This window comes from Dermacentor variabilis, unplaced genomic scaffold (genome assembly GCF_050947875.1).
Source record: "Dermacentor variabilis isolate Ectoservices unplaced genomic scaffold, ASM5094787v1 scaffold_12, whole genome shotgun sequence".
Classification (NCBI taxonomy): Eukaryota; Metazoa; Arthropoda; class Arachnida; order Ixodida; family Ixodidae; genus Dermacentor; species Dermacentor variabilis.
The window spans coordinates 52,546,403-52,570,674 of record NW_027460280.1 but is presented as its reverse complement, the minus strand read 5'-3'; the positions used below and the strand labels follow the sequence as shown (position 1 = coordinate 52,570,674).

The window sequence follows — 24,272 nt, the reverse complement described above, 5'->3', positions numbered from 1 at the left end:
AATACTTGGGACATCCTGCATATCTGTGTATGTATATTATACCATTTCTCACGTGGGCCAGTATACCAAGATCACCAGGTTGTTCCTGGACACGTTAATAAAATTGATTGACTATTACTATTATTAATCTTCGTCACACGCTAATTTCAAACTTACAGGTATACCGCCTAAAAGCCTTCAGTGTCACACGGCAAAGCACACATCACTGCACAGTTCATAGGCAAGCTGGCCGCGTGGAAATGGAAGAGCGGAACCGCGTAATGAAAAGGCAAGGCCCTTGTTAAAGGCGAAATTATTTTAGCTCCCTCCAGTTCTTTTCGCGACAATAAACCAATGATCAAAAGTTATGCGGATAGCGACTGTTCAATGTCATTTCCTGTGTGCCACGGGGTCGCAATAAACCAAGGGTTCAAGGATCGCTGTAACTAAAGAAAGCACGAGGATGCAGCTATGTTTGTACCAAAGGAGGCAGGTTATCTATACTTCCGCTTAAACGAGCAGCAAAATAGCACGCACGTCACTGAAACTCTAGTGTGATGTACAGGTTTTCGTCGTGAATGAAACCTTCCTGGTCTCCCATCTCCAAGCTGAATTTCGCATTGAAGCTGCTCGTGTTGCATTGATCCGGCCAAAGTTTTATTACTGCATGATGGTCCATCAAAATCGCAGCTCTGACGTCCTTCGCCTCGTCGCTCGGATGCATCACGATCACGTGGACTGACTGATCACTACTCGACGAAGTTGTTCCAGCAGCCAACTGCAGCAGACGAAGGCCGAACGGTACAGGCTCGAACACATGTTCGTTTCCTTGCTCTGCTTACACAGTTTAACTGTGTAGCCGGCCGCAGGCGTTGCGAGTCTTCAAAAGCACTTTTTTTTTTCTCCGAGAGCTTGCCGGCTCAACTGTAATTACGTCTGAGAACTCACGCGTCGCCACAAACACATGTGCCTTTGAAGCCGATCGAAACCGCCCAGCCATAGCTTTTTTCGGTGGTGGAAGGCATCAATCGTCTGGACGCTTGATGGCCTCTTTGGTGTTCGACAAAACGCGGCCTTAATCTTATATAGGCATATCGCTAAATAATTTGTGCCTATGACGGTGGCGTCCCTCTGACTTCCGTCACCCGATGCCAGCTCACCTAATTTTCCCAGCTTCATGCTTCGTGTGTATAGGTCCTTTGACAACGCTGTTATGCTGCGTAACATTCAAAGGTCGAGTCTTGGCCGGGCACTCACGGTAGTGGTGCACCAAGTCCTTGCGGACGAAGGCAGCGTCGCAATCGGTGCATTTCACTTGTTCGTCCGAGCAGCCGATTATATGTATGTTCCTTAAGTTCAGAGAACGTGCCTGTGAAGCCGCAGGTGTAGTTGACTCAGCGAACGCGTAGCTGCGTTCCGTATGATGACGCTCGAATTGAAACACAGTAAGGTCCCTGGATATGCTTGCTTTCTTTAGGCTTTTATTTCTTTGTCTTTCTTTTTAATTACTATATATCCTACGCAGGGACATTAAAACACAGCGCTCCATTTTTTCTTACCCTGGAAATACTTGTGCCACTAAACATTATACTGTTCTTGGAAGGGCAGCTTTCACTGCCTTTGACGATTTATTCATAATTACGGACATTTGCTCAAAATATTACGTACTCATTTATGTGCGCTGGCTCGTACCTTTCGTTGAGCAAAGTGTCCTTTTTCAGGTTAAACGAGAGGAAAGGGGGTTAACCGAGGGGACCGAATCCGGCAACATTGATGCCTTCAGGTAGCATATGTGGGTTTATTGACCAGTTGCCTTCCCCCAAAAAGATCACGTTCCCGTGACGCCTGCGGCAAAAACGACGTTCCACGTCCGCCGCCAAGGTCTATGAGTGGTGGCGCTGGCTAACACTCCCAGGGTTCTACTAGTACACATAAATACCCAAGAAAGTGGATGGGGGAAACGCCGCCGCGGTAGCTCAATTGGTAGAGCATCGCACGCGAAATGCGAAGGTTGTCGGTTCGGCTTCCACCTGCGGCAAGTTGTTTTTTCATCCACTTTAATTTCCACTAATTTATCGTTTCTTTATTTCATTTATTCAGCACAAGTAATTTCCCCTATGTTGTCCTTGGTGTCAGTGTTTGTTGGCTTCTCATGACATGACTTTTTCAGGTTAGTAGCATTTCTTTTTAAATTTAAGTCCTATTTTCGCGATAACTGAAATTATTTATAGCCGGACGAATGCAGCCTTTCCAGTTAAACCGCAGTTACCCTCTATATCTAGCCACGCTTTTGAGAGAATATCAGGCTTCCAGTCTCACCATCCTCAAAGTAAGAACACTACAGCAAGCGTGTTTTTTAACACTATACAAAATTTTACTGAAATTGCCTTCGGCAATTTCTATTTTTCGAGCTGGACCGCTCGAAGTTGCGGACATTACTTACACATTATATAGAAATTCACAATAAACTAATTAACGAAATGTCACTAATTAAGTTTAAACAATTTACTTTATGATACTTACTACAATTTACGAAGTTGTAGCCGGCCAGTACGCAAGGCGTATCCACTTGCAACGAATGCTCAAGCTGACACCGGTTTCGCGACACTCATTCCCAAAGTGTGCGACGAAATACACTGGCGTTTCAGCGAGTTTTGTGTTTCAATGCATCAAACGGCGGTTTGTTAAAAAGTAGGTGGAACGATAGTGCATTCTCTTTTGCGGTAAATTTGACAGTGCATATTGCAAAACCGGTGTCATCCTGAGAATTTGTTCGAAGACGATACGCCTTGTGCACTCACCGCGGCTACAAATTTGTAAATTTCAATATGCGACATAAGGTAATTAATTAAAATATTAATAGGTAATATTTTCCTAATTCGTCAATTAGTGACGCGATGTAGTGCCGTGAGCAGTGACTATGCCCTATTATCACCCCCAACTCGCTCAGGAAGACATTGTCTTTGATCGACTTCAACTGCACGTTGAATCGCTTTCCAACATTTTCCTGTTTCTGGTCTCACCATAGGGATTGTCACCACTGCGCATCTGTGAAAATATCTTTAAATTGACGGCTTCCGACACAAATAAGAGTTTAAAGTTTGAACCATGCAGTTAATGTCTTTCCTCTTGCTCGTCCTTCTATAAGTTGCAATGCATATTTCTTTCAGCATAATCATTCAACTGACCCTGCAACAAGTTTGCGCAGTAAGAAAATTAACATTTAGACACCAGCACTAAATAGTTATTACAAGCCAATACTGCTCTTACTGTAACCTACCTCGCCCGATACAAGCTTGAAATATTTCTTTACTTAGGCTAATAAATAATGGGACTCCGTCATGTCTTGTCCCCACATCAGCTTTTGTAAATAATAACGGCGCGCCAGTTTGTGCAGTGCAACAAGTCTACCCGAAACACGTATAGTAACTGCGAAATGCAGACAGGCTCGGCTTTTTTTGGGGGCAATTCATCATTATTTTAAAGTTTAAAATTACACTTATATAAATAGGAAATACGGGTGGTATAATTATTGTTTACTAAAGTATTTCTTTTTTGTTTGTTTGTTTAGTGTTTGTTTAGGTTTATTGCGAAGGACAGATAATACCAGACGTTTCAGAAAATGCATTCAAAGTCGAGAAGATGTGCTAGATACGCGAATTTTTCGGGATTGATTTTATCACAAAGGCATGACTGCTCACCCGACGGTGAAGTGGCACGCGAGTCATGAGTATCTGCTGAGGCCGTGACACTCGCGCCTTCCGGCGGCTTATGAATTCCGGGTGAAACTTGGCGCAGAGGCAGTGTCGCATCTAATGAAGTTATTACTGAGGAGCGACTGTTGCTAGCTGAAGAAAACTTTTCTCAAAACCCCGCCTCCATGATATGGAACCCGGTGGCTAACTCGATGCCATTCCTGAATGAATTTTTCGGACTTTCTTGATAACCATCAGAATGCCCAACTTCGCTGCACGTTATGAATCCCTCTTCCACGTCATCATCGTCATCATCATCACCCCTCATCAGTCCTTTACGTCATCGTTCCCCCTCTCCCTTTGCCAGGTTAGAGTGAACTGGCTCATTTCAACCTCTCTGGCTTTCTTAAAAAAATATTCTATCCCTGTCTGGCCGGCGTTCAATGCGCTGCGGAAATCATACGCCTCAGCTAACTGCATGTCTAGGAACAGTTATGATATGGGATGAGGGAGTTCAAGCCTGGCGTCAGGACAACCGAATTATTCCGTTAAAAAGTTATTTAGCCTAGCTTTTGTAATTGCTAGTCTCATTACTACCGCTAGTCATCATAAAATGTATACCTCTGTGGTAAAAGCAATCTCGAGGAATCCGCGTAATTATTGCACCTTCCCTATTTCTAAGGAATTTCGAAGAGATTTTCGAACACCTCGCATATGCATTAAGCGTGCAGAAAAGTTCGACACAGGAAAAGTATCAAATGCGGTGCCCAGGACTACAAATATCTATTTATTATGGCCACATGGATATAAGCGAGACAGGGCGCTGTTTAATGAAGCACTGGGACTAAGAAAAAAGAAGAAAAAGGTGTGGCCAGTTCGCAGCTGGCAACACACAGTCGTGACTACAGTTGTAATGTGTTTCTTCGTGCAACTGTTCGTTTTGCAGCGCCAGAAGGCGTCGAGGTGAAACTTTTCAGGAACCGAGTATAAGCGGTGTTTATTGGTGAGAGCCTTAAAGCGAAGAATGAGCGACACCAGTTTAGTCTAGAGCGGCAGAATATTTGTTTTATACTCTCCATTTTCATTCATTTCAATCTAAACGATCAATCACTAATGGCGCAAATGAAGACAAAACTTCTTTTTTCGCACTCATACCTCAGCGCTGGTATGCCAGTACGACATCACGAATTTCGAAGTGTTTTCTCGTATTGAGGCCATTTTATTGTGACCGGTACAGGCTTTCGAAACTTGCTATAGGTTGAGTCCTTCGTTATTTTGGAGTGCGGCGTAGTCATTCTCTACCAATAAACAAGTAACCAGGGCCGAGTAAACGCTGTCGAAATCCATGACGTCACGGCAACTGGTACGAGAAACTTTCAGGGCGGTGTCGCCACCCATCCTTAGCCGCTGGTCTTAGTTCTGACGGCAACTCGCCGTGGTCGCTTAGTGGCTATGGTGTTGGACTGCTAAGCACGAGGTCGCGGGATAGAATCCCGGCCACGGCGGCCGCGTTTCGATGGGGGGCGAAAACGCCCGTGTGCTTAGATGTATGCCCACGTTAAAGAACCCCAAGTGTTCCAAATTATTTCGGAGTCCCCCGCTACCGCGGGCCTCATAGTCGGATCGTGGTTTTGGCACGTAAAACCCCACAATTTCCTTTTTAGCTCTTACGGCCGCGCCACCTGTAGCGTCGAAAGCGCAACTCTGGCACTGATCCACCTCCACTCGACGGCGTAGAATCCAGCTGGTGCACGTGTTGTTGTTATGACCGCGTGTGATTCGAAACTTCTGAACCACGTGCGCCACTGTCCTGCAGGTAAACGTTGTCATATCCCGCTGTTTTACGATGGCAAATTTGCAAGACATCGAAAACTGCCCAGGAAAAAAAGCGTGCGGACGGCGGTTCTGCTGCATCAAAGACTGTAGCGGCCGCGCAGGACTGCCTGATCTCCTGCTCTACAGATTTTCTGGCCGGCCGTGGTTTTGTGCTCGCGCTTCCTTCCTGGAGGATCGCACTAGAAAGTACTGTAGTCAGTAGACTGAAGTTTTTGGTCGACAAAGAGTCTTGCCGGGAAGCCGGCTTAATTTTTCTTTTTTTTTTTTAAATTCTCCCTATCATCTAGAGGTATTTATTTTGCTGTACGAAGCGTACTGCGTTGTGGCTGCGGGTGTTCTGGCTTGCGTGAGTTGCTGAGCACTTCACGCTGTGCGGCTCTACTTGGGTTCAGATTGCCGGCTACGGTCACCCGAGTCTTGGCTGCCGGAGCGGCCCAAGGGCGTGCCGGTGCCTCAGCAGTTGCAAAGTACTGCGCTTGCTTGGCAGAACATAGCAGTCTAATACAATTTTTGTGCAAGCTGTTTAAAAGAGCCTTTTAGTAATTCGAAAAGATATGGCGCCTATCGGCCGTGGCGGCCGCATATCGATAGGGGCGAAATGCGAAAACACCCTTGTACCTAGATTTAGGTGCACGTTAGAGAACCCTAGATGGTCGAAATTTCCGGAGTCCTCCACTACGGCGTGCCTCATAATCAGAAAGTGGTTTTGACACGTTAAACCCTATAACTTAAATGGCGCCTATCATTCGTGGCCAATGAGACTTCGCAAGCGTGTCAAAACAACACCACGGAAGAACACGTTTTGTCTACGGTAACCCAAATGGTTGGCCAATAACACCTACGCCTAACCCTTAATAAGCTCATTCGTGCCTGCTCACTCAATTGAGCTGCTTGATAAAAGCATAATATGATAGTTGAGTTTTCTCAAGTCCAGAGATACGCTGTAGTTGTGTATATGCCTTGCTGGGAGTGATAGCCAGCACAGTCACACCAGCGACTTCTTTCACGCTGTGAACTTGCCCGGCGGCAAAGGGCTTTTTCCCTTTACGACGAATGGCAGGGCGTATCCGACCGTCTAATTTTGAGATTGGTTTGAAACCACACAGCAAAACTTGCGCCATTTGTTCGTTTCAAAACTAGCATGAACATTCGATCACGCTGGCAGATCCGCGTGGGCAGACTGAGTAGCGTGGTCCGTCAGTGTCAGTTTTAACGGAAGGTTCCGCAAGAGGCACTGACGATCGCTGCTCGGTCGCGCCGCCTGGGCAGTGTCAGGAGCGTAACCACAACACTCCTTTTTAGTGTTCTTTTATAGAGCGTGCGGTAAAATTGCAGATCCCGTAATTCCCTGTTGCAGTGACTGTTGAAGCTGCGCGGCGCCTCGGCAGCCGGCGGAGAGCGTTCTCATATTTTATAACTGCCTTCATGCAAGCTTTAGCAGATCCCAGTGATCTCTTAAGAGTCGGTTGATAAATGAACTTTGTAAATATCTCCAGGCCTTTAGGCGTTCGCCCTCAACTGACGCCGATCTTGATGTGGGTATCGGCAAACTCTTTGGTATAGCACGAGTATATATATATGCCGACATGTGCTGGTGCATATATTTTAGGAGCGTAGACTGTTGGGCCAGTTGGTGCATCATGTGGTGTCGTTTAGCGGGAAAATGGGCGGGAAGAAACGGAGTGCACAGGACAGACGCTCACTTACAACTGAAGGCATCGTGATCAGCTGTTTCTTTATTTCTAAGAACATGACCACGTTTGTTTTTCAGGCTTCTGCGGTTATGTGGTTATACTTGTGGTACCGTGGGTTCTCGATCGGACTCGGATGCTTGAAGACGAGATATCTTACTCTCATTCCGCAAGCTGTTCTTCGGTGACGTGGCCGTTTGGTGCCCATTTATTTATGAGAACCTTTAGTTTGCAGTCCGCACACGAGTCGTCCATCTGCTCGTGCGTCCTTATTTTTCTTTTCTTTTGTGACTGTTGTCTACTGTATACGTAAGTTCGTGTTTTTTTTTTTATCTTCGCATTCTTAATAACGGGAAAGTGGCCCGCCCTTTATTTAATGTAGCGGCATCATGAAGGAGAGTCCGGTCTCGGTCGAAACTCGCTACCCAAGACGACTTTGGGCGTTCTGTAGACATCAAATCAACAAGGTAGCCACTACTGTTCTCGCACGGCGACCTGAATCTAGAGAGAGGTTAATAAAAAAATACTATGTATATTACTAGCCAGCAAGCAGAACACCTTGAAGTTTTGGTTCGTGTTTTCTCCAGAAAACAGATTCAGGAACAGGCACTATGCTATACGATGCGCAGAGCAATATCAACATTGCTACAAGTAAGCGATAGCTAGTAAGCGTGATCATTCAGTAACATGCATCAGTAAGTGGAGTATTTTTCCCGCGCTTTGATCCCACTGAATTGATACATTAGAGGCATGCAATCCCGCATGTGCATTTGTATGTCGTCTTAAGTAAATTTTCTTTCTCTCGTTGTATATGTTCTTTTTCTTTTTCTATAAAGAGGGCGAATGAATCACGCTCTTGCGAAGTTCGCGCGCAACTCCAACACATCTTATAGGAGCGAGCGCGTCCGGCCAGTCTCGGCTGTCCTCGTTATCGCAGAACAGACGGTCCAGTGTCGGTCGGCCGGCGTCAAAAGCGTGGCACGGCTGGCGAGAGCCCAGATGCAATCGCCCTCCTCCCGCCACGAGGGGTGAGCAGCCGCGGGTGGAAGGGCGCGCCCCCTCTCCGCCGACGGGCCCTGGATTGGCGCGGTCTTATTGAATTAGGGAGCGGGGAGCAGCATCCTCCCATGATGACGGCCATCAGAACCCGCGCGCGCGCGATGCCGCTCTCCCTAAACACTCAGCACGCTGCCCCCCTCCGCGAAGGGAGAGCCCCCGTCGGGGTCCATGACGTCAGCCCGAGCCCCCGACTAAAGAGGGGCGGGCAGCGGCCCCCTTCTCTCCCGAGTCTCCGCCTGCTTCACGCCCGTCCCCGGCGCATTGTCCCGCCGGGGGCCAATCCCCAGGCCGGCCGCCGCTGTGGCCGACGAGTAGAGTCGCCCTCTCGACCGAAGGGCCAGAGCGAGCCATGACTGGCAAGGAGCGCGCGTCGCCCATCTTCCGGCCCTGGGCCCAACAGCAGAGCGCCGAGCCCCGGATCGTGCAGCCCGAGCCGGTGTACCTGCTGCCCGCGGCACTGCAACCGGCCTTCCCGATGACCGCGTGGGATGTCGCCGCCGCCGCCGCGCACCACCACGCATCCTCGCACGCGCCCGCGTTCCTCCAGCAAGAGCTGGCCGCCCGGTGGAAGGCCAAGAAGCAAAGACCCAAGCGCTTCCAGTGTCCACACTGCAAGGTGTCTTTCTCGAACAATGGACAATTGAAAGGACATGTGAGAATCCATACCGGTATGTTCCTCTCCTGCTCTTCGCACGAAAGGAAAACGCAGTGGCACAACATGCGCGGTGGCCAGCTCGAGACTGGTGCATACAGTTGCGCCGTCGTGTTCTGTCACAGCGGCGATCCTTTGGTTACGTAACTCCAATTAGCGACCGACCTCACTCAGAGTGTATGTGTGTGTCTTCTGTCGCTGGAACGATAACCTTCTGATCACTTTCGTTTTTTTTTTCCTTTTTACAAATCTGCATCGTGCTATAAGCTGTTTATTTTTTTTTCTGCGTACGAGGTTTCCCTCTGACATCATTCTAGACGCACTGGCCAAATAATTCATGATCTTCGAAAACCTTCTATAATCGGAGTCCTGAATAGTGCTGCTCAATCATGCAGTAATGCATGCGACTCCCATGTCTACTCTTGTAGTTTCGTTTTTGATTATGAAGCTTTGTGTTGCATGTACAGGTATATGTGTGTCATCCGACTTTCTTTCCTCACGGGCACACTGAAATATAGGCATGCAGATATTGTCGGCAAGGATCTTTCGCAAATGTTTTGCTTCCACCCCACACGCTATATTCATGCCCGAGTGTTAGCTACGAACTTGCGTTTCTTTGTCAGCTGCGACATGCTTCAGTTGATAATCCAACACGCTTCGAGAGAAAATAACCAAACCGAAAGCTTGTGTTTTTGGAACGCATATACAGGGTGCTTTTGTAACACGCAGGTAAGATCGAGCGGAGGCAGAAGTGGCGACGGTGAATATTTCCTCACTTATGGAACAAAGGCGCGTTAGTGGAGCATTTTCCGGCACACCTGACCGTGTATTAGGGCTGCATGCATGCATTAAAGAAGAATAAAAGAATTCAGCTCACGCTTTGCTCGAGTGGAAAAGCGTGTCACACGTATATGGTTGGATTACGTCAGCTGAGTGAGCAAGCTTAATACTCGATCTTGCAGTCGTTTCGCACTTGGTGTACGTTGATTTCACGTGAGCACACCTACAGCGTTTTGTCTGTAATAGGGAATCGTTCTGTAGAGATATCAGGATAGAAACAAATATAGGGAGGTTCAGGATCCGGTTTGCTACCTTACTGTGGGAGATGGAAAACCAGGAACGAAACGTAAGGGGAAGAGAACACCTGATATGGGGCCCGTGCGCACCGTATGTGGGAACTACACGGCACTGTCGGTGACCCTCGCGCGGGCGTTCACTCGACCAATACAGCAGATTTAGGCCGCAGGCAATAATGACTAAAGACTATATCGGAAAATAAGGCAGCCTAGTTGAAAGACTCGGTACAAATATTTGTCCTGTGTCTTTCTACACGACATTGCTGTCTGGCTTTCTGCTCTGGTCTTTCATTCTTCATTATCTGCTCACGAGTCCCATGTTTTACGATACATGGGACCTATTGACCAATATCGCAACTCTGGAGCCAGAAACGCTGCCACCATGCGCACACGCTCTATGATGGAGCTTTATATCTAAAGGGAAAAGAAAATGCGCCCATTCTTGTGCGCGTAGGATGGCCATGCACAATCTTCATTCATTATTCAAACAAATCCGGCAGCGCCAACATGCATTATTGCATGGGGGATAGAACAAACTAAAAGAAATCAGCAGAGTTCCGTCTCATGACTTCCACCGGTAAAAAATTCCATTCCGATACGGTCCTAGAAAACAAAGAAAATTTATAGACATCTGTCCTTGGGTGACAGGAGCACAATGAGTGTCTGTAGTTCTTTAACGCGAAAGATTCAACCCCTCTTAACGTGATGGTCCAATAAAGGTGACCAATGGCAATGAACGCTCAGGAAAGCAGATTATATATATATATATATATATATATATATATATATATATATATATATATATACTTAAGGATAGAAATATGCATACCGTGCCACGAGTTTACGAAAGCAAGTTTTAGCATTAAATACAATAAAGTTGTACGTTGAGTCCTCGCGACTTCAATCGTCAACTAAGAACTTGCAGCCACGGTAGGCGGCTGGCACTTTATAAAGCATCTTTCCTTGCCAACGCGATTCTTTTTCGTCCCATTTTTTTCCCATCCGGGGTCTCGACACAGACACCTCTCGTCGGCCGCTTAAGAAGCTCAGGTTGTATACGAACTCCTCGGCTATCAGCGGCTATAGCAGCAATTTTAACATTAAAGCATCGTCCCGCATGGAACCACAAGCTATAGCTGCTGGAAGAAGTTAATTTTGTTGCAACATACTTCTTTAGAGCAGTGAAGTCTTTTACGTGTGTAACACAATTTACTTTGTGACCTAATTTTCAGAGCACGAATAAATGAAAATACTTTCACGAATGTGCGCCACTAAATTTAATTTAAGTTTTGTAGGTCATAGTCACCATGCGCAATTAGTTATATTCTAAACATGTATTTTTTTTGTATAATGTGTTGAAAACCATCGAAGGATAGAAATTTTAGGCTAAGTGAGAACATGCATTTTTATTGTCATGCAATGAATTTTCAATAAGGTGATAAGCTTTAAGAAGGCAATATAGGAATGCACTAGGACGTTCAAAGCAAGAATGGCGATCTTTTAAGCAAGTTCACATTTATATAGCCGTAAAGCGTAGTGCGGCTTCAAACACGTATTCCTGTGTGAACATGCAATGCAGCTTCATTAAGGTTGGCATATGTGGCAAATTATTTATTTCGCCCCTGTACTTTCTAGTAGCTATGCAGATAAAAATAAGGGGGTAGTCAAGTTGTTTGCATATTTGCCATATACACAGCACCTGACATGTATTCTACACTGGTTTATTGCGACTTCTGTATATACTTCCCTTAAGTACATTCAATCTTGCTTTTCCCTACAAAACATGTAAACAACCGTCACAGACATGGTTGGTATGAAATAAAGTTTTACGCCCTATCATAACCGAATACCGTATTGCATTTTATCATCTGAAGGGTGAATGATGTAAAAAATATGTGCACCGGTTCTTTCGTGTACCGTGGCATGCTTGCTGCGGCACAAACCAGGCGTTCAAGTGAGGCGGACTGCTTTCGTTTTTTACAGCGAAGCTGTATATGGCTACTCGATTCGTCCGTCCGTCCGTCTGTCTGTCGATCGCCTGTACGCCGAAAACTCCTCCGGCGCAACCCTATGCGCATGTATACGAAAAGAGAGAGAAATAGAGAGGCGCGCAATTAGCCAACACCACCTACATAGCACAAGGCCTGTTTACTACACGATCCATGACGTCACGCTACCTGGCCCGAAATTTCTATTGACAAGGCTAGCGTGATGAAAGCGGTGACGTAAAAATCACTGTTGCCTACTCGGGAGCATCCCCATTAGATTCTCAGGCAGTCTGGCCAGGTAACGTGACGTCATGAATCGGACTGAAAAGGCCTTGTGCTACCTAGGTGGTGTTGGATCAGCTGTAACAGTAGTGACGTCATTGCTCTCCGTCGCTGCCGAGCGCGCGCGCAGCAGTTTCTCTCCGGCTCCGAAATGGGTAGGCCACGCGTTGTACGTACTCCTGAGGAGCAGGCAGCTTTCGATCTTCAACGCCGCCAGCAGAACCTGGAGCAAGCTCGTCTGCACCGTGCCGATGCTGCAGCCCGGGCACTAGAACATGCTCGTGCAACCGAGCGCAAGCAGCAACTGCGCACCGAGAATCCGGCAGCCTACCAAGCCGTCGTTTAATGAACCGTCGGGATTAACCCAGCGACGAACACCGGAGCCGCACGTTTCACCTTCGCTGGTTAACCATCTGTACGGAGTGCTTGGGCGGTGATTTTTTTAACGAGCACACTCTCAATGGTTTTCGCCGTATACGTGTTCAATCTGAATTTTCAAGACTGAGTCATAAACTCAGAATAACCCAACCTCTGAAATTCTGATGTGTGCCGTATATCTGTCTGGTAAGTATAGAGATTGTACCTTGTTGTTCTCGCCAGAAATGCGGTCGTTAATCTGCTACGAATATTTTCTTCTCGACAGATCGAAATTAGCAAACTTAGTTCAGTTGCCACAAAGAGGTGGTGCAACATCTTCGACACTGCCACAATATAACCTGATCAGTCACAAGGCAGTAGCGCCAGCAGAAATTGCAACACGACAACGAGTACGTCATCACGCCGTCATTACACATCCAGAGTTTATAAACACATTGCGCACATTGCGTGTTCACATTAGACGCATTGTGTACATCGCCACCCATGAGATGCCATCAACGGGGTTTTGCAAGAACTTCTAGAATTGCTGTGGCTGCTTTCAGTACGAATTCAAAAAAAGAAAAGAAGAAAAGAAAAAACAAACGCTGCATGAGAACTCGAGACAGTAACGTGGTTTCTAACCGGCTCGTGACTACTTGGCCAAAGATGGAAGCCTCAATTGCCCTAATTTATATTTTCCCTTTATTTTCGCTTGAACTATGAGCTCTTTGCCAGGGTACTGTACTAAAAAAAATCAAAGATTGCGACGAACGGTACACATTTTTTCGCAATAGTACCGATGGCTCCTTCCTTTGTCGTATCAGAAAATATTAAGCGAAAAGTTGGAACAAAGCAAACACATGAAATGATATCGCTGCGTAAAAGTAAAAGTTTGTGTTGAGGCACTGCTGACAAAATAGCCACTCGGAAATCACTTGGCTAGAGCGTGACGCTTTCTGTCGAGGTGCGTTTCACCATGGGGGGCACAAAAATGTCATGCAAAAAAGTATTATTGCGGCAAAGACGGAAAGCGTTCGGTGGGGACCATAACTATACTCCATCTCACAAGTTGTTTCCAGCACTGTGGAAGCTGCAGGACTCCTTATCCAGTAAGAAGGCCGAATGACCCTCGAGAGGTGTTCATCCGCGCCGCGTCGGCTGCATTTAGGCTGCTAAATTCGCGGTACGTGCATACGCAAATGTCCTAACAATACACGTATTGATGTAACATATCATGTACCAAGCAAAACCAAAACTCTCCAATCCTGTCATTAATCAGACAGTTACGCTCGGAACTATATTTCTGCTGCGCAAGGATATTGCCTGTGTACGCCTCGTACCTTCGGCAATGCTAGAAACGACTTGTGAGATTGAGTATATATACATTCTATAGAAAGCTCGCACGCGGGCCGCGGCCAAGGTGAATGCATCTTCTGCGTGTATCATAACTTATGCACACTATATATAGTAGCCATCATTGATTCTCATTCTGGTAATTTGGCTGCAGAAGCATACGATGTGCTGTTATTGTGACAAGTGTTGCAATCTCCGCCGCACTCAAGGCCTGTTCTTTGTGACGTCTCTGCAGGGGAGCGCCCGTTCGCCTGCGAGCACGAGGGCTGCGGCAAAACATTCACCCGGAACGAAGAGCTCACGCGACACAAGCGCATTCACACGGGACTAAGGCCCTTCCCGTGTCCATTGTGTCAGAAGCCATTCGGCCGCAAGGACCACCTCAAAAAGCACGTGAAGACACACGAGCGAGCTCTGCTTCCTGGTCTTCCCTACTTTTTCGGCGGCGCGCCGGACTTCCTCTTCATGTGAGCCCCACCGACAAAATGGACGCACTTCTGATGACCCATCGCCAATGTCTTTTCTGTGAACAATGCAGCAATCTCCGAGGACAGCATCACCAATAGGCCGCTGCTTGGAGCTAGCCACTCCTCGCTAAAAAAAGACGTCTAGAACTAACCCGATGTATGCACACTGAGAAAATTTCGTGACTTGTTTCCCCTCGTAGGACAACTGTACTCTACGTTGTTGCTTTCTTTTTCGCCTTGCAGCTCTTTAGCGTGTTATTATTTGTTCAACTAAGAGAACCTTCCAAATTACCATTCTTCCAGTAATTAACGAAGGTATCGCTGTTCTTAAAGCGTTAATACGACGCAACGATACCTGCCGTCTTGTAATTGCATGAGACATTAAGCTTCCTTGGTCATGAGCTAGGCTAAGTAAGCGATACGTGAGACCAGTTCCGAAGCTTAACCTGTGCAACTTTTCTAAGTATAGTCTTCTACTGCACTGTTCAAGTAAAGAAGTGTGCTAGATGAGCGAGAAAGATTGATCATTTATGACAGCATATTTATATAGTGCTCCTGTACAAAATGAGCGAAACTTGTACATAAAAATATTATAGTTTTGTACAAATACATAGACTCAATGAGTGCCATAAGAAACATTGCTACACAAAGTGAGCACGACAGGGCCGGGTAACTTTACAGCATGCCCTCACGTCCTCTTGCCTTCGCATCACATTTCAACAGTGGGTCCAAGTGTGCTCAGAAGTGAGGAAAACTATTTTTGATGTGCAAATTTTATGAGTGCTCAGACGTCTGCATCAGAGCAGAACATATTTCTACAACTCTCTTGCTGTGAGAACAATGCATTATCAGTGAATGCGTCATAGGATTGAGTAGTTGTGCGTTGTGATATATGCTACCCCTGAGGCAGCTGCCACTAAACTTTCTGGCCTCATTCCTTTTTCTATACCATATGTATAGTGCCATGTTTACCAGCACTGTGTTAATTTAAACCTTAAATTACGCGAACGTCTAATTTTTTTATGTCTTGTTAAAGAGAAAACATCGCTCGTCCCCGATTATTATTCATATCGATCCTCAATGTCCATACGGGTTCCGAATTACAATACACGCAAGCATTGTAACTATTATTTTATATCACCATCGTTACCAGCCAATTGAAACCTCCCAGTAAAACTGTACTTCTCAAAGCTCAGAGATTACGCACGCTATAAGTGCAGGCGCTTTTCAACATTGTGAGCCTATCTTTGCTCAAAGCTAGCCGTTGCCAACAACCTCGATTTGTGTACAAACGATGCGTATAATTATTTTACTGTGTTTTTTGCGTTCGTGTGTGCGTGTGTGTGACCTGTCCTGAAAACTCCAAGGACCCTGGATTCTGTCAGCGAATGCATCTCCGAGTAGTCGACAGCACCGCTGTTGTTAGCGCGAAACTCAAAGTTCACCATTCTTGTCATTGTGTCACTTTTTGTACATATACTATTTTCATATTTATTGACAAAATAAATAATTTATAATGATTCTGTCTTTTCTTTGCGCAACTGAATCACGAAACTATTTTAATCGAAGTAGCTAAAAAAAGAAGAACGAAAGAACGAAAACAAAACGCGCTGCAACCAATTCAATAACAATTCAAACCCACATACTCATGATGAAAGAGTGCTTATAAATTCAGCGACTTCTACCTCAAATAGCACGCCCTGGATTATAGCAGGACTAACACATTCAGTTTTCATTACAAGAGTTCACTTTACATTGCCCATTTGATGCCCATGTGACTTTGGTTTCAGCTGCCGCGGCTACTCAGCTTCAGCGAAACTTTAAAAATATGTATATGCCACGTAGCTGGACAGAATCAAGGTAATGTTGTTTGCCGACGCTTGTAGATACTCAGATTATGTTTTGCATCTTGCCTAGTTACAGAATTAGTCTTAATTTATTAATCAACTTCTCAAATATTATGATTAGATGAAAAGTGTCAATGAGAGAATTGTAGACCAACATGAAAAACTCCCGATACAGCTTTCTGTTACGCATTACGTGCTACATAAAAAGTTTTGTCGAGCGTGAAAGAAGCCCGCGTGAAGCGGGTAATCAGATGCTGTAAATCTGTCCCTTTAAATACTGCATTTAGCGTAATGCATTATGCGTACTGCATTTAGCATTACTGCATGAGCTTTAATTAGCGCACCCGCGCTATACGCAATGTGACACAAGCGGCGATAATCTCAAATAGCTATATATATATATAGCTGGGGTTGGCAAGATAGAAGCATCCGTGCGATTGTCGCCTAAAGAAATAAATAAAAAAGTTGCAGTTTCGCACGAAGGGCGAAGCATCGATTGCGATAGCGCATTAGCAGACAGCGACACGAAGTATAGTACTTTTATCGGCCGTATCAACTTGTAAACATTTGCTTGCTAACTAAATTAACAAGCATGGGGTCAGCGCTCAAAGCAAACATGAACACATCACACTCGATGACCGCGGACACTCGCTGCCAAAGCGCTGGCGTAAGGAAACGTGGCAGTAGCAGCGAGCGAAGTGACCTTCGCGCTGCCTATCGCTTCAATGTAAAGTGAGCGCCGAGAATGCACAGCACGCACAAAGCTACGAGCTCCCGACCCGCCTATACACTCTCAAGGTATACGGTTGCACGACCGCGCGCAGCCACCGCATGCACAGTTGCAGCCGTAGTAGAATGCCGCCCCCCTCCCCTCACCTACCTGCACAATTGGTCGCCGAAGAAACCCACAACTGATCGCCGAGGCTGATTATAGGCAAGAACACACGCGCACACATCCCACTGGGTGCTTTGTACGCCTCATCGCCGCAGAAACTCCGGCCAGACTGACTTAAATCGCTTCAGTACGTCTCACAGAAACGTTTCTCATGCTGAAGACGCCACGTCGTAATAAATAGTCCGCGCGATGCGAAAACCACCAGAAACTGCCGCCGAGCGTACACGTTGGAATACATGGAGCGCTCGCCCAAGCCAGCATATCTATCCGTAGATGACGCCACTGCCTACGCAATATGGCGGAGCGCATTAAATAAGAGTCTATAGACACAAGCGCTCGTCTAGTCCAATTGCCTTGAAGATGTGCATTAGCGCTTTCGTGGCCTGAGGGTTTGTTGGAATAAGAAATGAATAAGCGTTCGTGAAAGCGGCGCTCAACTACAGGCGGTTCCACCCTGCAGTTCCAACAGCTCTACCGGAGCAGCGATTGTCCCATCCAACCCTTCATACAGCTCAACCTTTCGCATGTTGTGACATCGACAACGACAGAACTTGTGGTTATTCAAGGTGGTGATAATGATGGGCTTCAACAGAAGCCTAATCGACGGGCAATTTTTAGCGACCCCAAGGCCACCCTACAAACTCTACAGTTTGCCTTATGTCGGGGATCTCATGAGTATTTAGTATATAAAATTAGACATGCATGCTCGCCGCCAAGCTTTATAGAGTACGGCCATGACATTATATTTCAGTTCCTGTCGAACCAGTGCAGAATTACCGGCAACGATAGGGCGAATGAAGCTGGGCGTCCGACTCACCATGCAACAAGACCATGCAGTGAGTGTCAATCAGAGTTGCGGTGTGGCGCCCTCCATTCTATTCCCACTCCATTCCATAGAGTGGGGGTCCCCGCAATTTCACTCCTTTTAACTCCTCGCCAGTTATATAGAGCAATTTTTATCGGATTCTATAAGCTATAGCTTTCCCGTGCTTGCTAAAACATGCAAGTCAAATATTCGAGAACTTCAGAGCGTGCAAGCACAGGCACTACGTGTTTCCCTAAGCATTTCGCGGAATGCCTGAACAGCAGGAGCCATTATAATGGCTCAAGACCATCCGATCACGACTTACAGTAAAACCGACACGCTTAGGGCCCATGTTCGTCATGTTTCACGGACGCAATCAAGCTCTCTTGCCTGCCCGCCACAACGACGAGCACAGGCGTCCTTTTCCAACGAGGTCAGCATCCATTGTGCCTCCCTACCATCGGGCTTCACACCCTCAGCACGTTCAACATCAGCTTTGTGGTGTTTAAAACAACCTCAAGTGCGCCTTACGGTTCCAGGGATAAGAAAGAAGACCGACCTGCCTACCTTGGCCTTGAAGCAAGCAGCTCAGGATTGTTTGCACACTTTCTACTTTGACCGAGTCCACATATATACGGATAGCCCTTCCACTCAGACCAATTCCACCGGCGCAGTGGTTATACCATCACGATCAATAAGCATCCGATACAAGATTTCTCCCTTGACAACATTAGCCGGTTCGGAGCTTGTTGCCCTCCGAGGTGCCGTTGATTATATTTAACAACCAACCGGCTAATCGGTGGGCGATATTCTGCCATTCGAAGGCGGCCTTACAATGTCTTCTGTCATCTCTTCATCGCGGGTCGTGTGAACAACTCGTGTCGGAGATACGAGAAATGCACCATCATATGACCGCGAAAGGAAACGACGCCGTGTTTCAGTGGCTGCCTGGCCATTGCGGTATCTCCTGCAACGACCTCGCTGACGAAGCTCCCAGCAAAGCACACGAAGGCGCAACCCTTGTTTCTGTACCTTTATCGCGGACTGACGCAGCCCAACAATTAAGCAAGCTAGCGCACCGTATGACATTGGAGAAGTGGCACACACCTGAGTTCACTCAACATCGATTGCATTCCTTCGATACATCTATGCAACTGCAGTTGTTACCAGGGCTTCCGCAAAATGAGGAAACAATGTTGTGCTGCCTACGCTTGGGCGTCGCATTCACCAATGCATATATGTTTTTGATTGGAATGGGTGATAGCGCCGAGTGCAATGCCTGCGGTGTCGAGGAAACTATAGAACATCTACTGTGCTATATACTGCCCATCTTTTGAAAATGAAAGACATGACCTCTGCACAGCTCTCAATCAGTTAGATAGAAAGCCGTTCACCATGAACAAGATCTTGGGACCATGGCCTCGCATATCGCAGCTACAAAAGGCCACAAAAGCACTGCTGCGATATTTGAAAGCTACCGGATTGAGTCAGCGTCTGTGATCCGGACTGAGTGACCGAATGATATCCCTGGTGGACTTTCTCTTCTTCTTTTGATCTTTCCGTCCCCTTTTCCCTTTCCTCAGTGTAGGGTAGCCAACCGGGCTCAGTCCTGGTTAACCTCCCTGCCTTTCGTTTATCATTTGCTCTCTCTCTCTCTCTTAACCCAACGCAATGACGGGAGCTGGAAAATTCCCACGCCCGGCGCGGCTGAACTGATACAATGCACTCCTCCAATTCCAGCCAATAAAACGTTTTTTTCTTATACTTGAAACTACAGCGCGAAATTACACAGTACGAAAATGAAGAGATTACGGGCAAAGCGCTGTTACCACCACGCCCAGCATATGGTGCTTTCTCTAGTTGTTTACTGGTTGCGCTAGCGTAAAAACAGACTTTCTGGGTCTTAACTAGGATACAAATAATGTTACATACCATATTTCTTGCGTGGGTACTATTATTTTGTCACGTAGATGATACTAACACAAGAACGAAAAGCACTTTAACGAGCAACATTTCTTCTTGAGCACACCTCTCTGTCCGCCGGTTATCGCAGCTTGTGGATACTCGACAGTGTGCGAAAAAAAAGAAAGTGGCGCGCTTTCCAAATCACCGGGAACTCGAGCGAAACTGTTTGGGTGTCATTTTTGGCCTCCATCCTTATGTCGTAGGTCCAAGGAGGCTCTCGTTAAATCGAATCATTCTTGACAACTAAAAGTTGTTATCTTGATGTACACTTTATCCTTGTAGAGAATAAAAGTATCTGGGTCTTCAGAAGTGTACAATTTGTAGAATACCATGCTGTTTTCCCGGAGTTGCCACTCCGCAACTCTCCATGGTGTTAATACCGCTGTTGAAAATCGATGCAGCGCGGCAACATTGAAACGGTATAGCGCATCGCAAACGTCATGCATGGTTTCGGGTCCCACGGGCAGCACGATTTCCTTTATTCCACTTTAATTTCTCATTTCCTTATTATTTCTGCAATACAATTTAAAAACAGTTTGCTTTTGTTGCTTTCTACATTGACTGCTAAGGAGAAAACGAGCCCCTCGGTTCGCCTGATTATTCCTTCAAGTTATATACACCACATTCGGTATATTTATCTCCATTACTATTCAGTGCACATTTAACTTCCCAAAGCACAGCCCGGGCTATGAGAGACACCGCATTGGGAAGTTTGGAATACTTTTGTCACCTGAAGTTCTCCCACGTGCACACAAATAGCGACACAGGGTGGTTTTTTATTATTATTATTTTATTCTGCCCACCGCACATAAGTGCGGCCGCTGCACCTGGGAATCGAGCCGGCAACTTCGTGCTCAGCAGTAGAACGCCGTGCCGCTAAGCCTTCACAGTGGGTATTTAGCTGTAATGTTATTGTGGCAAAAGAAAGCACGCTGTACAAGTAAACAATTAAGCGAAACCTGTGCGCAGAAGTGCGAATATCGGTTCTATAGGTTCGACAGACGTTCTAAGAGTTTTGTTCAGATATTTTTTTGCTGTATATTTATAAAACAGCCAGCTGTTCTCAGATTTATATATAATCTTCTTCTCAAAGAAGGCTGTTGAGCGAGAGAGTAACCTTTCTATAGGTGTTATAAAGATATTTCTGCTTTTAGTGCCCCCCCCCCTCCACTATCATGAGCAAAAAAAAACAAATATTATATTCGAATTGCTATGCGTTTGCATTTTATGCTTCATTGAGACGCATTTCAGAAGACTCCCACAGGACGAGAAATCAGGATACATTTCCCTCCTATGAAGTTATTTCATTTTCCTGAAGTAGTGAAAGACACGCGGGAACAGCACAATAATTCGTTTCGCTTTGCGTTCGCCATTCTTTTGTTCAATTATGAAGTACCAACTTGCGCATTAATGCACTCTGTGTGAGTGCGTGCGTGCGTGTGCGTGTGTGTGTGTGTGTGTGTGTGTGTGTGAGAGAGAGAGAGAGAGAGAGAGAGAGAGAGAGAGAGAGAGAGAGAGAGAGAGAGAGAGACTGTCTGCCATGCACTGCTTTCCCGAATCTAAATTTCCGATTATAGTAAAGTGCAAAAAATAACAAAGAAACCGACAGTTAATTAAGCCTTCCCGACACGTTCCACCGACTGCTGAAGATAAACTTTCAGCGAGGTTTGATACAACCTCAAGAGCAGCAGCTACGATACACCGCGGAACATTGGCCATGAGCCAGAAGAGGTCAGAGCTCCGCGTTGCATAGCCCCGCCCCGAGTTCAAAAACGGGAGGAGAAGGCGCACCCTCCCGCGGAGGGCGCGGGAGCGACGCACGGTCCACTGCGTTCGCGCCTCGTACTGGAAGCGCTCCGCTCGAAGCGGGCCATCTGTGCTGATTCGCGACTTGGCTACGGGGGCCGCATTGAATCGAGCTTCTGAAAATAAGACGTCAGGAGCGCGGCTTTCCATCCGTGTGTCCGAGAAGGTCGCCAAAGTTGACTAAAGAGCTCGATGGACTCGGCGTCGAACCGAAAGAATTGATATGCATCAGCGTGTCTCGTGTGTAAGCAGACCAGAGGCACTTGCGAAAGCCGCGCGGCAAACGCGACACTCCGTTGTCGCGCATTGGCCACGGCCGGGCGTTTTCCGCCTAGGACCGGCAAGATTGAGAACCCCGGCGCTGCTCCGGTGACGGCCGTGACTAAGCGAGCGTCGCACCCCTCGCCGCCTTTTCCTCCACCGCTTTGGCATTCCGCGCACTCTCTTAACAGCGACCGGTGGCCAGCTTCACGGCTAAACACGAACCGAACACACACGGTGCCGAGAGCGCTGTCTGCCGAAAGAGAGCATGCGTCCGTGTGCAAAGCAGTGTGTCGCCTAGAATTCACTGACAAACGTCACAAAAGTGAGGAGCACGAGGGAAACTGCGTTGCAAGCACGGAGCACCGTCGCAAATCGTTTAGCATCACGCTTTCAGCACGCGCTTCCCTAAACCTTCCTTTGCTACGGAGCACCCGTGCTGCAAAAGCTACCACGACCGCCAGGCTACCGCTACAGGGACCTTTGTGTTCGGACGCGGCATCTTTGTAGTGCGAGCGGCACTTTGTTAAAAAGGCATCGGTGTTTCCTTTTTGTTATTTCTTTTTTTTCTCTCTCTCTCTTACTCGCCCCACCGGAGGCGCGTTGTTGCTGCGAGCTGTTTGAAGCGTCGGCGTGACGGCGACGTTTGCATCGAACCTCTTCACTAAACGATCCCCAGACACAATGAAAAGTTTGCTCATTTGTAAGCGCGAGTGCGTTACGGTGGTGCAGAGGGGCCTAGGCGCGAAGTCATGAGGCAAGAGGGGTCGTAGCTGCTCTTGTGGCTCTGTTCCTCTCTCGGCTTTTTTTTTTTTTCCTCTTCTCTTTTTCTCTCTCTCCTGCCTCTACATCAGTAAGTTGTGAAACGCGCAGAAACATGGTGACACGTTCGCGCTTCTCCGGCGCTCAAAGACCCACGCGACGCGGACCACCGACCCTCAGCGCCCCAGGCGCGGTCTTGTTCATTGCTGAGAACCAGAAGCTTCGTTTCGCTGCGCATCGACGCGGCCCGCTTATACAGGTACCACGACTTTGTCGGCAGCCGCCACTGAAGCGAGCATGCAGTCTATCCTTGCGTGCGCTCCCGCGCTATACAAGCGCACACAAAAGGCAACGCCGGCTCGGCGCGGTTGCATAAATTATGCGCGCGAGACCTGCTTTGTAATTCACCACATACAAATTATCTGATACTCCATCTGCACCTACTGAAGCGTATAAGGCTGCGAAACTTGTCGGCAGAAGCTCAGAGAGCTAAAGTAAGCCTTAGTCTGTGACCGCAAGTGTTTCTTTTCTTAACTGTTCAGTGTTCTTACGTTTTACATCTTATGTTCGGAGTAACGTCTTGATAGCGAAACTCATCGATTTCTTTCACCATCACAGGTTTGTTTCCGTTATCTCAATGGAGTGTAGTAAGAGTTTTCAATAGAGTTTTTTTATATATATAATACGTTAACACTGTTTCAATGCATGCATCACTGAAAGCAGATACTTTAGTCATAACAGACGTCGTAATGAAGACCCTAACTGACTATGTCACCTGAAGTTCCATATGCGCGTTACATCACCACTTTTGAAAAATGAAGGAAATACAACATGGAACAAAGTGAAATGAAGACACGCTTCAGGAAACGGGAAAGAAGTCGCGTTCGTTTATAGCCACGACTTATCGCGCCTTCTCCACTTCAGCATCCTGCCTTCAGTCGAGTTTGCTTTGTGGATTCTACTGCCAAGGTTCCAATTCCCGCCGAATTCGGCACGTAAGACGAGTCATAATTACACTGGCTTTTTCCATAGCATCAGCTCTCAAGTACACCATCGCAGACACAAATTCTGAGCGTCAATTACGCGTGCATCCGGCTTTTGTGGTCGGTGAAGTGCTGAAATGAGGCAATGCGACCTGTTCTAATCCGAACAAGGAAGATTTAGCTTTTTCACGAAGATTCTTAAGTCTCGAAATGTTCCGATTGGATAGGGTAGAAATGTGTGCGACGAATTCATTTACCACGTCGAACACAAGTACATACGAACAGTTTATGATGTGTCGTATACGCAAATTTTTTGTTCTTCCTTTATTTTTTCTTACTAAACACGCTTCCTTGTTTGCACTGACAAGGTCTTCGTTATGGGATATTCGCTACACGCATTGTCGCTCCGTACGAAATAACATTTCCCCCTGTACTTCGCGCTACCCTTCGCCTTACACACTAAAACAAAGCGGGGAAGTGTCATTACGGATGAGCAACTACCGCGTATGTAAG

General features: G+C 46.7%; 1 protein-coding gene and 1 pseudogene across 1 annotated transcript; both read left to right on the top strand.

The window, feature by feature from the left end:
* Positions 1–3,765: 3,765 nt before the first annotated feature.
* Positions 3,766–3,924, top strand: LOC142566453 (U4 spliceosomal RNA; annotated as a pseudogene).
* Positions 3,925–8,609: 4,685 nt separating this feature from the next.
* On the top strand, positions 8,610–14,497 carry LOC142565823 (uncharacterized). Its single transcript, XM_075676369.1, has 2 exons — positions 8,610–8,928; positions 14,204–14,497. Exons 1-2 carry the CDS (start codon positions 8,610–8,612, stop codon positions 14,437–14,439), a joined length of 555 nt encoding a protein of 184 aa, XP_075532484.1. The 3' UTR covers positions 14,440–14,497.
* The last annotated feature ends 9,775 nt before the right edge of the window (positions 14,498–24,272 follow it).

Bases quoted from the DNA above. Each gene is read 5' to 3' on its own strand.
- LOC142565823 (XM_075676369.1), top strand. From the start codon at position 8,610: ATGACTGGCAAGGAGCGCGCGTCGCCCATCTTCCGGCCCTGGGCCCAA. The intron at 8,929-14,203 runs GTATGTTCCTCT...ACGTCTCTGCAG, and splicing joins ACATGTGAGAATCCATACCG to GGGAGCGCCCGTTCGCCTGC.